Genomic DNA, 17,746 nt, shown 5'->3' on the forward strand with positions numbered 1-17,746 from the left:
CCGATATGGAAACAGGAAGATTAAAATAATTTAGGATAACTAATGCAGGGCATAAAACTAGTCTCTGTTCAGCAATACATTCTATAACCTTTTTCACTCCCCATCCTACAATTAAGTTGCTTGCTGTAAATTGATAGGGGGTGAGCTATGACATTCCACCTCAGCAGGCCAGCTCCTGACATTAATTTCAGCTGTTGGCCTTCAAATCTGTTAAGTGTGGGGTTGGCAGATCTGCTCAGACAAATATCTACATTTCTTTCCTGCCCTTCTTGGAGAACAGCAGTCCCATGCAGTCCAGTTTTGATGCTGATGACAGAAAACTAAAATCGAGTTAGGATTTAATTTCCTTGATACATGGACAGAATTGTGCTCCAGGCAACCGTGAGGTGTGCTAGGCAAACCACATCAGAGGAAAAAGTGAAAATGAGTCTATATCCATGTGCGTGGGATAGATGAGAAGTGCATTTCACTGAAGCGAAGGGGAGGGTGAGGAAGAGGCTGAAAATGACCCGCTTTTCCAAACTGCAGCACAAAAACCAAAACGGAAGTGGGAGATATCCGCTCTCACGCAAGAATTACTCAAAAGATCAACAAAGCAGAACAACTTTTGTCAAGTCACAGCCATCTCACCTTCACGAGGAAGAAGGATACTCCATACGTTCGAAGGGAGCGGGCAAGCTTCACGTATTTCACCTTGGCTTCAATCTCAGTCATTTCTCCACAGTTTTTGTGTTCCTGAAAACAGTTGTCAGGAAATAGTTACTGTAATTACATACTCGTAGTTTACTTATTTATTCATATTAACGCCTGTCTCTCTAGACTGTAAGCTCATTGTGGGCAGGGAATGTGTCTGTTTATTGTTTTATCGTACTCTCTCAAACACTCAGTATGGTGCTTGGCACAAAGTAAACACTCAATAAATACGATCGAATGAATAAATGAATGAATGCAATTTTCATAGCCCAGTCTTGGTTGGTACAACTAGAGAGATTCACTTTGCCCCTAAGGGAAAATGAAAATAACCCGAACCTCTGAGGGGCAGAGGAAGGTGTAAAAGAAGTGATGTTTGACCAGCTGCTTGTGCTGAGGAAATATCTTCATTCTTAGTCACAATTCAAGTTGCAGTTCCCAGAATACTCGACATTATGAATGACTGCCATTTGTCATGTCCTTGTTGCACACATGTCGCTAGCAGCAATATGGCCCACAAATAGTATATTTCAAGGTATTTTACATGGTGTAAACTGAAAATTCAGAACAGAAAATGAGGCCAAGAATCATGTGTACTAACTATTCTACTCTCCCAAACACTTGGTAGAGTGCACTGCACAGTCAGAATCCAATAAATATAACTGGTGCACAAATTTACATTTCATTCATTTATTCAACTTTGAGAGTCCTTAAATCACAATTTAGCAATAACAGCAGGCAATTCAAAGGTGAACTGAATTAAGGAAAGGGTAATGTTCCCCAAATTTCCTTTCCCCAGTCCACTGATAATCTTATTTCAATGCAACTGACAAAATACCTTCTGAAATCCAAAGTATGCATGTCTTTCCATAGGGCAACGATAACTGAATAATCTTCAAAAAGATACTATATCTGCTAAATGATGAACCATCAGCTTCTCTACCCTTTAGTTACTGATAATTTATTATATAACCAGTGTTCATCAATGGGGTATAAAGTTATTTGAATATAGCTAACTATTCTCAGGCTAACATAAAGACGTGACTACTAATTACCTGAAATATTCTCTTTTCAGCTCCTCTTTGCTTGATATATTCTTTGGGCAGGAATTCTTTTAGACTGAAAAAAAAAACGTGCCATTTAACTTTTCTGAGGAAAAATGGAAGGGAAAGAAAGATTTCTGACAGAATGATTCTGCTACCAAGTTGCATTATACCCTTCTTCCAAGTCTTCATTATTCATCATTGGGGGGTAGACAGTGTTGCGGGTAGACAGTGTTGCTTAGTGGAAAGAGCAAGGGGCTGGAAGTCAGAACACTTGGATTCTATTACCAGCTTTGACTCTGGCCTGCTGAATGACCTCAAAGAAGACCCATAACCTCTCTGTGCCTGTTTGCTCCTCTGTCAAATGCTTACAGAAATGCTGTGAAGATTAACTGAAATTAACTTGAAAGAGCTTTGAAAATTAAAAGTATGAAACAAATACCAAATACAGGATATGCAGCTAGCTATCCTTCATTTCAAAGACGATAATACAGATGGTGAAATACTATCCACACTTGTGGATATAAAGATTGATAAGTGACCAATTCTCCCTTCAGCATTGAATGCATGTAAAGATATTTACCAGTGTTGCTAAAACAGGTTTGATAATACAGGTCCTGTAGTTATCTTTGAAACTGCCTTTTGGCTTATAGACCCTCATGAAACATTGGTCGAGAAGAAAGAACATGGGCCTGGGATTCAGAGGACTTGGATTCTATCCCACCTTTGCCACTTGCTATGTGACCTTGAACAAGACATTTAAATCCTCTGTTCCCTCTGTAAACTGGGGATTCAAAACCTGTTTGTTTTTTTTATGGCATTTGTTAAACACTATGTGCCCGGTAGTGTATTAAGTATACTCTGGGGTAGAATCAAAATAATTGGGCTGGGATTTTTTAATGGTATTTAAGTGCTTAACTATGTGTCAGGCATTGTACTAAGGACTGGGGTAGCTACAAGACAAACAGGTTGGGCACAGTCACAACATTAATCCCCATTTCATAGATGAGGTAACTAGGGAACAGATCAGTTAAGGGGCTTGTCCATGCTCACACCCCAGACAAATGGCAGAGCTAGGATCAGAACCCAGACCCTCTGACTTCTAGGACCAAGCTCTATACACTAGGCCATGCTGCTTCTCCCTCCAATTCTCCCTCCTAGTTAGACCATGTGGGACAGAGACTATGTTCAACTCAATTAACCTGTATCTACACCAGGACTTACTACACTGAGAGGCAGAGAGTAAGCACTTTACAAATACCACAATTACTACAGAGAAGCAGCGTGGCTCAGTGGAAAGAGCCCAGGCTTGGGAGTCAGAGGTCATGGGTAATAATCCCGGCTCCACTGCTTGTCAGCTGTGTGACTTTGGGCAAGTCGCTTAACTTCTCTGTGCCTCAGTTACCTCATCTGGAAAATGGGGATGAAGACTGTGAGCCCCACGTGGGACAACCTAATCACCCAGCACTTAGAACAGTGCTTTTCACATAGTAAGCGCTTAACAAATGCCATTATTATTATTATTATTATTACTATTATTATTATAAACCCTCTCGATTGCTGCATGCTAGGCTGGTCTGAGAGCTGCAGTGATTTCTACAACAGTCAATCCACAGTTCCATCAGGCTCTCTGAGCCTGTGCTCTACTCTAGCTTTAAATCCTTCATTTGGCTCTCCTGGTTTGCATGTGTCCTTTTCAGTTCATCATTGAGCAGCTGCTTTTAGTATCCTATCATCCATTCTTCTCCAATAACCCGCCCAGCGGGTGTGGACTGGGAATGTGACTGTTTATTGTTGTATTGTACTCTCCCAAGCACTTAGTACCGTGCTCTGTCTACAGTAAGCGCTCAATAAATACGATCGAATGATTGAATGCATGAACTCTGGATTATTTTTTTAATGGTATTTTTTAAGCGCTTACTATGTGCCAGGCACTGTTTTAAGTGCTGGGGTAGATACAAGGTAACCAGGTTGGACACAGTCCATGTCCCACATGAGGCTCAGGGTCCTAAACCCCATTTTACAGATGAAGTAACTGAGGCCCAGACAAATGAAATGACTTGCTCAAGGCCACACGGCAGACAAGTGGCGGAGCCAGCATTAGAACCTAGATCCTTCCGACTCCCAGACCTGTGCTCTAGCCACTAGAATACGCTGTTATGAGCATTGCTTTGATGGTGGTGAACTGAACTGTGTTCCCAAACTTCATTGGCAATCTTGTCCAGTTATTTGGGGTTGGCTATGATTTGTAGGTGACATTGGGGAAACTGTTGGAGGACTCACTCTATTGAAGATTGGACAGCATGAACATTATAGACCTTCACCTTGGGAAGAAGCCTGATGTGTTGCCAGATCCTGCCTGCCAATCTGCTGGGAAGCCTCAGAGGTGGACTTCAGGCAGAGGTAAATGGGGAGTTGCATGTCAGCAGTCTTATTCAGACACCAACCAAAGCCGAGGGATGGGAGGGGTTGGGAAAATTCTGGGAGGAGGGAATAAGGGAATTCAGAATCTTGCTAGGTTTGCAATCACAGAATGCTAGCTGACTTTGGGTAACCGGCACAAACAGCTAATACACAACACTTAAGAAATGCATCCATGCAACAATTACACCCCCCGCCCCCCCACACACACATTGAAAAGACAGAAATGCTGTATCTGTTGATTTCTTTTCCTAATTAAATTAAAACTTCCTCTGTAGCTTCCAATACTTTGATTACATCAGACAACTCAACAAAGTAGTTTTCCATTTGTGTATTTTAAAAAGAAAGGAAGAAAAAGCCAAAAAACAATTTCTAATAGGCAACAGAAGTGCACTTTTGGTTCTTTCCATGAAAACGTATCAACCTGAAACCTTCAAAATCAGGGCACAGATCATTATTCTTCTGCCAGCCAGCAATGCAGCAGTTCCAGCTCAGTTGTTGTTTTGATTATCAACCTTAGCTATCCGAGCTCATAAGCGGCTGGGACCCACATCCAGCTGAAATCTGTCAGCTTGGATGACAAGCCTTGCCTTAAAAAATGAGCTAGACTGTCAAATCCAAATGGGTTTTTCCTTCTAACTAAAGAATGATCTGTGGTAAAGTTCCCCATTCTCTTTCTCTATTTCCTTTCTGGATTTCCTCTAATTTACCAAAATGACAGAGGTTTCAAATTCAAATATTTATCACATTCTTCAAGAACTTTGTTAAAATTTTCCCCTTTTTTAAGGGACCCAAGGAGTCTTTACATATATATATGAATAGATATTTCCACATATATAAAACATTTATATATACCTTTTATATATGAATATACAAAATAAATGCATATCAACTATACACATATATAATAAATAAGTTTACTATTTAGTATTTGCATCTTCTGGAGATGAAACTCACCAAGGAAATCTGGAGTTTATGATTTTGCCACTCTATTCTTTACTCACCCCGCCACGAGACTACACACTGCAGCATCTGTAGTCACTGACTCTCCCTAATTTCAAGACTTGAACTTGGTTATAACTGCCACAATAATGGTCAAGTAGATTTCTTTAAAAGTAGATAAACTAGGGTAGATAACACACACCTTGAATCTAAAAAATGCAGACACTAGGTTTTATTCAAAAGGAGGGCATGTGCTTCCAAATCAGGCTTTGATTGGATTCTGATCATAGTTTACCACGACTGCCTGTTCCCAAAGAGTAGTACTGAAAATCTTCAAATAAATAAATAGAATTAGGAATGTGGAATTGAAGTGCTTACTATCTGCTGAGCGCTATGCTAAGTGCTGCATGTTCCCTGTACCACAAGGGGTTTATAATCTAAATAGTAGGGAGAATAGGAATCTTGTGTTTGATACAATAACTGAAGCCCAGAGAAGTTAAGTGACTCGTCCAAAGTCACAAAGCAGAGTTGGGACTATAACCTGGGTCTCTGGACACCCAGAACCATGTACTTTCCACTAGGCCATGCTTCATCTGATTACTTCTGTTAGTTGGCTTGCTTGGATGATTCCAAGTCCTGATTTAGAAAAAAAAATGAGCTATGTCCTGAGCTATTAAGGAGTAAGGGCAGCTACAGAGTTGAAAGCAGGCACAAACCGAGATGGGATATTACAAACGCAACTGTGGCAAGGCTGATTAAAGACATGAAATGGCTGTGCCGCTGTCCCAAAAGAGCTTAAAACAGGCAGTTATCACAGCCCTTTCATATGTCATATCTAAGCAGACCCTGGAAATGTGCAAATAAGCTCCATCCCAGGGCAACAAAGTTCAAGCACTTCACAAAGAACAAAGGAAAAGAGTGGGTCCACGGTGGAATGCTTCACTGGATTTTTCCTTCCTAACTCAGTGGTGTGACTAATAGCTATCCAAGAGGCAGGTATCTAATAATAATGTTGGTATTTGTTAAGCGCTTACTATGTGCCGAGCACTGTTCTAAGCGCTGGGGTAGACACAGGGGAAGCAGGTTGTCCCACGTGGGGCTCACAGTCTTAATCCCCATTTTACAGATGAGGGAACTGAGGCACAGAGAAGTTAAGTGACTTGCCCACAGTCACACAGCTGACAGGTGGCAGAGCTGGGATTCGAACTCATGAGCCCTGACTCCAAAGCCCGTGCTCTTTCCACTGCGCCACGCTGCTTCTCTTGCAGGTATCTGCCCTGCTCACGGCAGACACACAACAGTGGAAATAATCTCACTGATGATGATGGCAAAAAAGGGTGGCAAATTGGCAGTCAGCTGACCTCTCCCCCTGGAGACCAGAAATCAACCAATGGTATTTACTGAGCACTTAGTCTGTGCAGAGTACTGTACTGCACGTTTGGGAGACTACAATACAAGAGCTGGTTGATACGTTCCCTCAATAAATTAGACTGATTGAAATAAATATGATTGATTGACTTGAGATGCTTGTGGTTTGGGGAGCTACAGGAATCCCCACTCACAAAGCTGATCTGAAGTCAATCCCTGGAATTAGCTGCATGATGCCAGAGGGCACAAAGATGGCATGGGAGGTTCTACCCAACAGCTCCCAAGAAAAAAAGTGCAGTCTCAGGTGCCTGAGACCAGCTGAAGATACGGAATGTGGGAGGGCAGCATCGTCAACAGGTTAGGAATCCATCTTCCCCTATAGATGCTGGGTCAAAAGCGCAAGGACAATAGAGCAAATCTGCCACAAGCTCCTCTCCAACAGAGGCACATTTAAATCTCTACATTCCACCAACCCCAACTCCATTATTGAAAAATATCTGTACCCCAACTAAGATAAAAGCTCTGAGCTGAACAGGTTTTAAAAGCTCCTGAAGAGGAAAAGTAATAATAATAATAATAATGTTGGTATTTGTTAAGCGCTTACTATGTGCCGAGCACTGTTCTATGTGCTGGGGTAGACATAGGGGAATCAGGTTGTCCCACGTGGGGCTCACAGTCTTAATCCCCATTTTACAGATGAGGGAACTGAGGCACAGAGAAGTTAAGTGACTTGCCCACAGTCACACAGCCGACAAGTGGCAGAGCTGGGATTCGAACTCATGAGCCCTGACTCCAAAGCCCGTGCTCTTTCCACTGAGCCACGTTGCTTCTCGTGGCAACAGTACAATGCAGCAGAGACATGGAAGATGATTTCAGATCCTCTCGTGTCGAAAGCCCGGCTTCTACCCAAATTCATATAGGCAGCAGCCTATATGGGCAGCAGATTCTACCCAAATTCATAAAGAAATGTTTCATTGTTAGGTTTCCAGTTCTTTCCATGTTGCAGATCTTTTATAATAGATTGTTCTTACTGTAAGCCCCAGCAGGTACTTTTAAATGCCTTTCGGAGACTGAGTGAAGTTTGAAAGCTTTACTGGTATTTTGTCTCATCAAATTCCCACTCGAATCGAAATCAAAGCTTTGGGCCCAGTTGTGCCTGTCAACTTGCTTATGATAATGAAGGATTTGCCCCAAAGAGATAATAATGTTGGTATTTGTTAAGTGCTTACTATGTGCAGAGCACTGTTCTAAGCACTGGGGTAGATACAGGGTAATCAGGTCACCCACATGAGGCTCACAGTCTTAAAGAGATGGTAGCTATAGCCTGGGCTATAGGTCTGGATTCCACAATCCTCTAAGAGTTCGATTTTTCTTGACTATATAAGACTTCATCTTGCAACCCCATCTCCAACTTTTCCTTCTGGGAATGAATTATCCATTCATCCTCAGAGGCAGTCCTGAGACTTATCGTACATTCCAGGCAGAGTGATGTAGTGGAAAGAGCAGTCTTGGTGTCAGAGGATCTAGGTTTTAATCCCAACTCTGACACTTGTCTGCTGTGTGACCTTGGGCAAGTCACTTAACTTCTCTGTGCCTCAGTTTCTTCATTTGAAAAAGGGGATTAAATCTTACTCCCTCATACTTAGAGTGTGAGCTCCCTGTGTAACAGGAACTGTATCCAACCTGATTATCTTGTATCTACTCCAGAACTTAGTATCTGATACATAGTGAGTGCTTAATAAACACCATTATTATTATATAAGTTTCTTTTCTTATCAGTCTGTAACTACCTGCTTTATTTTAGCTCTACAAATCAAAAATAAAATTATTCATAAATTTAGAGGTCTAGTGACTTCAGCATTCCCATTTACCCTGTAACACAGTAAGGTCTCAAATGCCATGCTTTGATTGATGTATCTAAAAAGGTGAGCTGCCCATTTTCCCGAACAGGAGCAAAGATTTCTAAAATGGCTACATTAACTGAAGTGGTAATGAAATGCAGAAGCTATTTTACAGTAGGAAACAGGAACATTTTCATGTTGCTTCACAGACCGTTGGAGAAGGTCAAGAAGGAAGCAAGAGGGTTAAGGGGAAGGGCGGGAACACAGGCAGGGCCCTCAGAGGGAGTTAGGTGTGAGTACAGTATAACCTCTACTCTTTATTCTGGATTTCCACTAGTGTGACTGCTGCTCCTATATCCTTGCACAACACTGGATCCAGGGACTACACAATCAATTAAATCCATCAATCAATGGGATTTATTGAGCGCTTCCTATGTTTCAAACATTGTACAAGGTGCTTAGAAGAAAACAAAACAATTGGATACAAAGGCCAGAATGGAAAAGGAATCTACGATGGTGGTTAATGATTCAGGGTGGTAGCACCAACCCGGAAGAGTGACCAACTGGAAAGAGCACAGGCCTGGGAGTCAGAGGATCTGGGTTAAAATACGGTCTCCGCACTTGTCTGCTGGATGACTTTGGGCAAGTCACTTCACTTTTCTGGGCCTCAGTTCTCTCATTTGCAAAATGAGGATTCAATGCCTGTTCTCCCTCCTACTTAGCCAGTGTTCACAATGTGGGCCCTTTTATCTTTTACCTACCCCAGCGCTTTGTACATTATTTTGACACAGTAAGGGCTTAACAAATACCACAATTATTATTATTATCTGAAGAGGAATCTGGAAAGGGATATTGGTGATCATGACAAGACTAGATCAGTCAATCAGAAGTGCTGAGAGAATACTGTGTACAGAGCACTGCACTAAGCACTCTGGAGAGTACAACAGAGAAAAGAGACATGATCCCTGACCTTGAAGAGTTTACAAGCTAGCCTAGACAAACTAAAATAATTCTAGGGAAACCAGACAGAACAGTGTACCAGCTTCTGGCACACAAGCTGAAAGTCACTGTCTTTTCTTTTACTGATCAGAGATGAGTGAAAAGTTATGAAATGTCTCCTCTATGTAGACAAGTGACACCTTGTTGAAGATCAAAACTGAAATGTGTCATTTTAAAAGCCATCAACCAGATGTGCACCTTAATTCTGAAACTACAACCTGATTTTTACATCAGAGACTGTGTCCAAAATAAGCAGGTTGCTTTCAATGAATGGGACACGGTCACATATAAAAACACCTATATCCCTAGAAAATTTTCCATGGCCAAAAATTCTAGAGACCCAACCTAGTTCTGTTAGCTAAATGGCATGAGAGTCTCACTACATTAAAAGTAAATTTGTGAAGCTTAAACAGCTCTCAGGTATAGAGTCATAATTTACCTATATTAATATCTCTCTCTCGCCACCCTTAGAATTTTAACTTCTTTGTGGGCAGGGAACGTGCTTTCTTACTCTGTTTGTACTCTCCCAAGTGCTGAGTACAGTGCTCTGCACATAGCATGTGCTCAATAAATACCATTGATGGACTGACTAAAAGGCAAAGCCTTTCAAAAGAAAAGTCCATCGATATACTATGGATAACCCATATTCAGAATTCCATATGAATGCCAAATGAAAAAAGTTCTCATTACCCACACAGCATTGTGTCTAATTAAAAACTAAATTAAATTCCTCAGGAAAAAACCCACGAGACAACAATCCATTTGTTTTAATATGAAACTTGAGTTGAAGTACATATTTCACTAGAGGGGACTCCAATATTGCATTTTAGAAATGAGAAACTTTACAAATAAGATAGCAAATTTGCAAGCTAAGATTTTTCAAATGAAGAAAAATAAGACACATTTAATTGTCACATAATTCTCCTTGGGGGAATAAATTTCTCAGCATTTCCAACACAGAGAAAAACTTCCAAGGATTCATCTCATAATGTTATACCACATTTCACCCTCTGTAAAGGCTTAGGCCACAATCACAATAGAAATTTGATTCAACTACAATAATCTGTGGATCCATGTCTTTTCAGAAGGCTTTTATAATTCAATTCTTAAATATGCTGGGACTTTAAACGAAAGCCACATGAAATGGATTTAGCATGAAATCAGACTGAGAGCATGCACAGAATTGCGGAAGTACTACCCCAGTCTGGTTAACCTGAAAGACCATGGACTCTACTATTTAGGTCTGGTCAGAGCAAGAAGGGTTTTCCTCCTCTGGGATTAATGGTGATTGGAGGGAAATAATGCACATGTGCTTAGTGCGTCAACACTGCGATAGCATCATCCTGCCCTACAAGACACGGCCTGCCCAGTAACCAAGGGTATGGATTAATGATAATAATTATAATAATGGCACTTGTTAGGCGCTTACGATGTTCCAAGCACTTCTAAGTGCTGGGGAAGATATAAGTTCATCAGGTTAGATGCAGTCCCTGTCACCCCTGGGGCTTATATTCCTAATCCCCATTTTTCACAGATGAGGGAACCAAGGCCCAGACTTACCCAAGGTCATACAGCAGGCAAGTGGTTGGGTCGGGATTAGAACTCAGACCCTTCTGGCTCCCAGGCCCACTCCCTACTAAGACACACTGATTCTCAGGGAATAGAGGGCAAAGCATTTATGAGTTCCACCTTCACAACATGGCTAAAATCCACCCTTTCCTCTCCAATAAAACTGGTACCACATGAATACAATCACTCATCCTAACCCAACTGGATTATTACATCAGCCTCCTTGCTGACCTCCCAGACTCCTGTCTCTCCCCACTCCAGTCTGCTGCCTGGCTCGTTTTTCTACAAAAATGTTCAGGACATGTCACCCCACTTCTCAAAAAAACTCTAGTGCTTGACCATCCACCTCCACATCAAACAAAAACTCCTCACCGTTGGCTTTAAAGCACTCTATCACCTTGCCCCCATCTACCTAACCTTGCTATTTTCCTCCTACAACCCAGCCTGCACACTTCGCTCCTCTAGTGCTAACCTTCTCCCTGTGCCACAATCTCGCCTATCTCATCACCGACCCCTAGCCCATGTCCTGCCTCTTGCCTGGAACACCCTCCCTTCCCATATCCAACAGACAGTTACTTTCTCCCCCTTCAAAGGCTTATTGAAGGGTCATTGATAAGAGGCACACCAAGAGACCTTCCCAGACTAAACCTCATCATTCCTCTTTGCCACTCCCTTCTGCGTCACCATGTCTTGCTCCCTTTGTTCTTTCCCACTCCCAGGCCCACAACACTTACGTACATATCTGTAATTTATTTAATTGTATTGTTGTTGTCTTCCCCACTCTAGACTGTAAACTCACTGGGGGCAGGGAATGTGCTTATTGTTGTACTATACTCTCCCAAGCGCTTAGTACAGTGCTCTGCATACAGTAAGCTCTTAATAAATTCAACTGAATGAATGCTCCTTGAGGGCAGGGTTCATGACTACTATTATGTAAGTGCTTTGGTACACTGTGCTATTTAAACCACCAGCACTCAATAAATACCACTGATTGATTGATACAGTCTTCTCATCATTATTTTGGGAAGGAAATAATAATAATAATAATAATGATAATAATGGTATTTGTTAAGTGCTTACTATGTGCCAAGCACTGTTCTAAGCACTGGGGTAAATATAGGGTAACAGGGTTGTCCCGCATGGGGCTCATACATTTAATCCCCATTTTACTGATGAGGTAACAGAGGCACAGAGAAGTGAAGTGACTTGCCCAAGGTCACACAGCAGACAAGTGGTGGAGGCGGGATTAGAACCCACGTCCTCTGACTCCCAAGCCCGCACTCTTTCCACTAAGCCACGCTGCTTCGTGAGTGCATAGTTTGGTGTTTAGGAGAAATGAACAAGTCTGTGATTCCCTACTTCGCTTGAGAGACAACTGAGGTTTACAATAGTGGAGAGCAATCATGAAAACATTTCATTTTTCTGTTATTAAATGATTTCCTCAGTCTATTCCTCTATTTATAAATCACCTCTTCTCTTATTCATCGCCAATTCGTCATCACTACAACAGCCACCTGGAGATAAAATCTTTATTTCTCAGGGGTATAATTAGTCCATGACTTTTATTATCCTCCTAGAGTCATAATCCTTGGGTTCATTACATCAAACATGTCCACAGTAGATAGGTATGATGTAAAAACAGGACAAGAAGATGTCCAAGGAGGTGAAAACACACACACTTTCTCTCCCCTCCCTCCCTAACTCCCTCTCAACCCCCCCCCACCAACACACACACACACACACACACACACACACACACACACACACACACCCCCCCCCCAGGGATTTCAATTAGGAAGTTAAAGAACTGGGGTCTAAATGCGGCAACGGTTTGGATAAAATTGAATTATCCATAAAGAAACTATTGAGAGAGTGAAACAACAGAAACTCTTAGAAGGCCATTCAAAATTAACTCTGAAAAGAAGATCACAGTGAAGTAAAATCTACTGCAAATCACCATTTTGAATTCTGAGATTCACTTATCCAAGAAGGCGGCTTGCCATGATTACTTAGATTACCCAGTGTTTCAGGACAGACGAGAGGCAAACAGCAACATGGCCTGGTGGATAGAGCATGAGCTTGACAATCACAAGGACCTGGATCCTAATCCTGGCTCTGCCACTTCTCTACTGTGTGACCATAGGCAAATCACTTCACTTCTCTGTGCCTCAGTACCTCATCTGTAAAATGGGGATTAAAACTGTGAGCTCTCTGTGGAACATGGACCTTGACCAACCTGATTTGCTTTCATCTACCCCAGCGCAAATACAGTGCCTGGCACATAGCAAGTACTTAAGTAACATAAAAAACCAAAAAAAGCAAAGCTGCAGTGGCAAAAAGTGACTATATTTCTCATGAGATAGATGATATCAAAGGTTTCAACTTGCTAGTCAGGGAACAGAATGAAAAGCAAGATGGAAAAACAGATGTAAAGTAGCCACAGGGAGAAATGTATTTGCTCTTTCTTGGTCCAAAGAATTTCCTTAGTTCTAACAAAACATGGTATAGGAACTGAGATATAAGTTCCACTAGACTGTGAAAGATTAGCTCTTGCCTTTGAGAGAAATGGGGCCAAAATGAAACTGGAATCACAAAACTGACCACTGAAAATCTAATCAAGTGACTGCTGGCTCAATACATCTCAATCTCATCTATCTCACCGCTGACTCCTTTCCCAATGTCCTCTATCTAGTCCAGAACTTCCTCCCCTTCCACATATGTCACACCACCACTTACCCTATCTTCGAAGTGTTATTAAGGACACACGTCCTCCAAGTGGCCTATCCTGATTAAGCTCTTTTTTCTCTGGATCCCTCTCTCTTCTGCATCACCTCGGCACTTGGTATTCACCCTATCCTCAGCACCACAGCACTTACGGACATCTCTATAAATTCTATATTATAAATTATTTATATTAATACATATATCCCCTTCGAGACCATAAGCTCGCTGTGGGCAGGAAAAGTGTCTACCAACTCTGGTGTGTAGTACTCTCTCGAGCACTTAGTACAACGTCCTGCACACGGTAAGCATTCAATAAATATCATTGTTTGCTTGGTCATACACTTCTAGACAGTAAAGTCCCTAACATATGTTTGGAGGGTAGGCCTCATCCTTCTACCGCTTCAGAAGAAGTGCTCAAAGTGGGAGAATAAAGAAAAGCCATTTACTCTAAAAATCCAGGTTTGTGCTTATGCTCCACATGAGGTCCGAACTGGATCTGAGCTTGAAATCCCCCAAACTCACAAGCCTTCTCAAAGGAGACCGGATGGGAGCCATTGAGGATGTCATCTCGAGCCTACAAAGCAAGAAAAGTCAAAAGGGAATAGCTGGTCTCAATTTAACATTGGAAAATAGCAAATATATTTAGCATAGATGACGACGGATTTCTGGTTTGTTAGCATGTGATGCCTTTTTGCGGAATAATAGGCAAAAGAACATTTTAACTACTAAGTATGTTCATTTCTACATCTAGTTTGAGATATTTTTTAATTGGTACATAATAAAATTGCTATTAGATCATATAATTATACATTATGGATTTTTTTTAAATCAGTCTTTTCAATACACTCATTTTGTGCCAGTCAATACTTTGAATCTTGGGAACACACTACTGCACATTAAATCATTCCCTACCATTTAGCTTGTTTAGCTCTCCCTTGCTTAACATTCTATCACCGTGGAACCCATTAAGAGTCTTAACTCAGGTAAAGCAATGAATAGATTGGGACAAAGGCAGCTAAGAAGGTGGGGGATGAGGGGGAACGGGTGTGTGTGTGTGTGTTGTGGGGGGAGGAGGGATGTGTGTGCAGGTCTATCAGTCCCCTTATCTCTCTTTCTGTCTATCCTTGGAACCATGGAAAACAGGTTCGTCTTTTATGAAGTTTAAAATAGATCAAATTACTTTTTGCCTCAAAGCTACAGCTTTTAATGCATCCACGTTGGGGACAGGAATATTCTGGGTTCTGAAACAGACCTGGACGTAGAGCAGGTTTAGCTGGACTGGGTCTCTTGAATCAACATTCTGATCCGAATAAAAGAATTTCCGTCTCAGCAGCAGTGTTTCATTTTCATCCACACCTTGCTCTCTGAATGTCCGACTGTGATCTAGCCAGTTTACTGGAATGAAAACCAAACTAGGTTAAGGCTCAATATTTCCACTGCCTGGCTCTGTCAGAGGATTTACTCAAATTCAAAATAAGGAAGATTTACATAGATACCAACATTCAGATAATCTTAATATATCACAGCACAAAAGGAAGAATTAAAGGTGACTGAAAGGGGGAATTTATCTGGACAAGATTGCAGATTACATCACTCCTGGGATTAATTGAAGCCAATGCGATTCATTAGTTTACGATACAAAAAATAATTTTGGTTTCGCTCATCTGTGCCAAGACCACCAGGCTAGGTCTCCAAGAACTTGGACAGATGGTTTATGTTTCTATGGAAATAACTCAGATGGCCGAAACCCCCCACATGTAATGTGCTACCCTTGTTCCTGATGAGATCAAAACAGAGAGTAATATGAAGAGGCTGAGAAGATCAAAACATAACAAAAAAGGGAACGAAAGAGGAGAAGAGGGGCAGAAAATAAAATTTAGAAGACGGATGGAAAGAAAACCTGGATTGGAGAAGGGAAGGTGGAAGACTACAAAGAAATTAGAAAAGAATAGGGAGAAAGGACTGAAAGACAGAACCTGAAAACTAATGGCAGCCTCGAACCTTTACTGATCACAAGGAGTGCTTTGGGGTAATAAGGGATTGGCCGGCTATTTACATTTGGGTTCCTTGATTCCCAGGGATGGAAGGAGAAGGAACTTGCCTGTCTCCCCAACGAGAAGAAGCACCTTTGAGCGGGGCGGGTAAGGAAATTACTGAGTAGTGGCAGGGGAGTAGTGGATACAGTGGCCTGGGATGAGAGGACAAAGATCTTGGCAGGCCTCAAGTGCCCTGAAATGGCAATGTGGATACAAACTGGATCTCATTATCTCTTTGTCCATAGTAAATACTTGTCAAGTGTTTACTATGTAGCAGGGACTGTACAAAGCGCTGGGTAGATGCAGGCTAATCAGATTGGACATAGTCCCTTTCCCAAAAGGGTATCACAGTCTAAATAATTTCTACCCTGACCAACTCCCACTCAGACCACAAGCTTCTAAATTGCCTTTTATCTCATACCAACTATTACTGCAAATTTTTTCTCTCCATGGATAGAAACCTCCAGTCTCTAGATCCAACTAGAGCTAACTGTGTGTGACCTCATTTTTGTGGAATCTACAAATCAGTAACATTTATTGAGCATTTGCTGTGTGCAGAGAACTGTACTAACCACTTGGGAGCACACACTAATCAATCAATAAATGGCATTTATATGTTTTTATTGGTATTTGTTGAGTTTACTATGTCCCAAGCAATGTTTTAAGCACTGGGATAGATACAAGCTAATAAGGTTGAACACAGTCCATGTCCCCCACATGGAGCTCACAGTCTTAATCCCTATTTTACAGATGAGTAACTGAGCCACAGGGAAGTTAAATGGCTTGCTCAAGATCACAGCGCAGACAATCAGCAGAACTGGGATTAGAAACCCAGGTCTTCTGGCAGCCAATCCTGTGTTCTTTGCACTAGGCCATGCATCTTAGATTGTTTTAATAGCTTCTATTTTTTTATTGACCGCTTACTGTGTGCAAAACACTCTATGAAGTTCTTGGGAGAGTACAGTACAGCAGAGTTGGAAGACATGTACCCTTGTCCACAATGAACTTACAGTCTAGAGGGGGAGACAGACATGTTGAGGGGCTGAGGGTGGGTTGAATACCAAATAACCAAAGGGAACAGATCCAAGAAAACAGATGATGCAGAAGAGAGAGGAATTTTGGAAAAGAGAGCTTAAGAAGGGAAGGGCTCTTGAAGGAAATATGACTGTAATGAGGCTTTGAAGATGGGGAAAGCGATGATCTGGCATATATATATATATATAGGGGGAGGAGTTCCAGGCTAGAGGGAGCATGTGGGAAAAGGATGGGGGTGAGATAGACGAGATCAGGGCACAGTGAGCAAGCTGGCGCTACAAGAGCGAAGTGTGTGAAGGGACTGGAGTGGGAGATCAGAGAGGAAATGTAGGAGGAGGAAAGCTGATTGAGTGTCTTAAAGTAGGAAGTTTCTCTTTGATATACAAGTGGCTAGGCAACCACTACAGGATCTTGAGGAGTTGGGAGATGTGGAATGAACTGTTCTTTAGAAAAATGATCCACGCAGCAGGGTGAAGTATGGACTGGGGTGGGGAAATATGGGAGGCACGGAGGTCAGTGAGGACGCAGATGCAGTTGGCAAGGTGGAATAGGATAACTGAATCAGCGTAGCCTAATGGATAGAACACAGGTCTGGAAATCAGAAGGACCTGAGTTCTAAATCCAGCTCTGCCACTCGTCTGGTGTGGGACCTTGGGCAAGTCACTTAACTTCTCTGTGCCTCAGTTACCTCATCTGCAAAACAAGTATTAAGACTGCGAGCCCCATGTAGGACATGGACTATGTCCAATCTGATTACTTTGTATCTACCCCAGCACTTAGAACAGTTTGTGACACATAATAAGTCCTTAACAAATACTGTTAAAAAAAGTGCTTGGATGAGCATAGTAGCAGTTTGGAAGGAGAGGAAAGGGTGGATTTTAGTGATGATGTGAAAGGCAGAACTGACAAGATTTGGTGACATTAAATAGTTGGTTACATGAGAGAGATGAGTCTTTTAGAGTTGGTAGACTACTGTTCATTCATTCAATTCTATTTATTGAGTGCTTACTGTATGCAGAGCACTGTACTAAGCAATTGGAAAGTACAAGCTAGTGGAAAGAACACAGGCCTGGGAGTC

At 41.8% G+C, this 17,746-nt stretch overlaps 1 protein-coding gene across 3 annotated transcripts in view; it reads right to left on the reverse strand.

Moving 5' to 3' along the window:
- TLN2 (talin 2) overlaps window positions 1-17,746 on the reverse strand; it is a 488,673-nt gene that overhangs the window by 176,736 nt on the left and 294,191 nt on the right. For all 3 annotated transcript variants that reach the window (XM_029064739.2, XM_029064741.2, XM_029064740.2), the window contains 4 exons: window positions 14,850-14,992; window positions 14,044-14,171; window positions 1,746-1,809; window positions 631-735 (listed from right to left, as the gene is read on the reverse strand). In XM_029064739.2, coding sequence (XP_028920572.1) covers window positions 631-735; window positions 1,746-1,809; window positions 14,044-14,171; window positions 14,850-14,992 — 440 coding nt within the window. The remainder of the gene's footprint in view (window positions 1-630; window positions 736-1,745; window positions 1,810-14,043; window positions 14,172-14,849; window positions 14,993-17,746) is intronic.

The sequence above is a fragment of the Ornithorhynchus anatinus genome, chromosome 5 (genome assembly GCF_004115215.2).
Source record: "Ornithorhynchus anatinus isolate Pmale09 chromosome 5, mOrnAna1.pri.v4, whole genome shotgun sequence".
NCBI classification, from domain to species: domain Eukaryota; kingdom Metazoa; phylum Chordata; class Mammalia; order Monotremata; family Ornithorhynchidae; genus Ornithorhynchus; species Ornithorhynchus anatinus.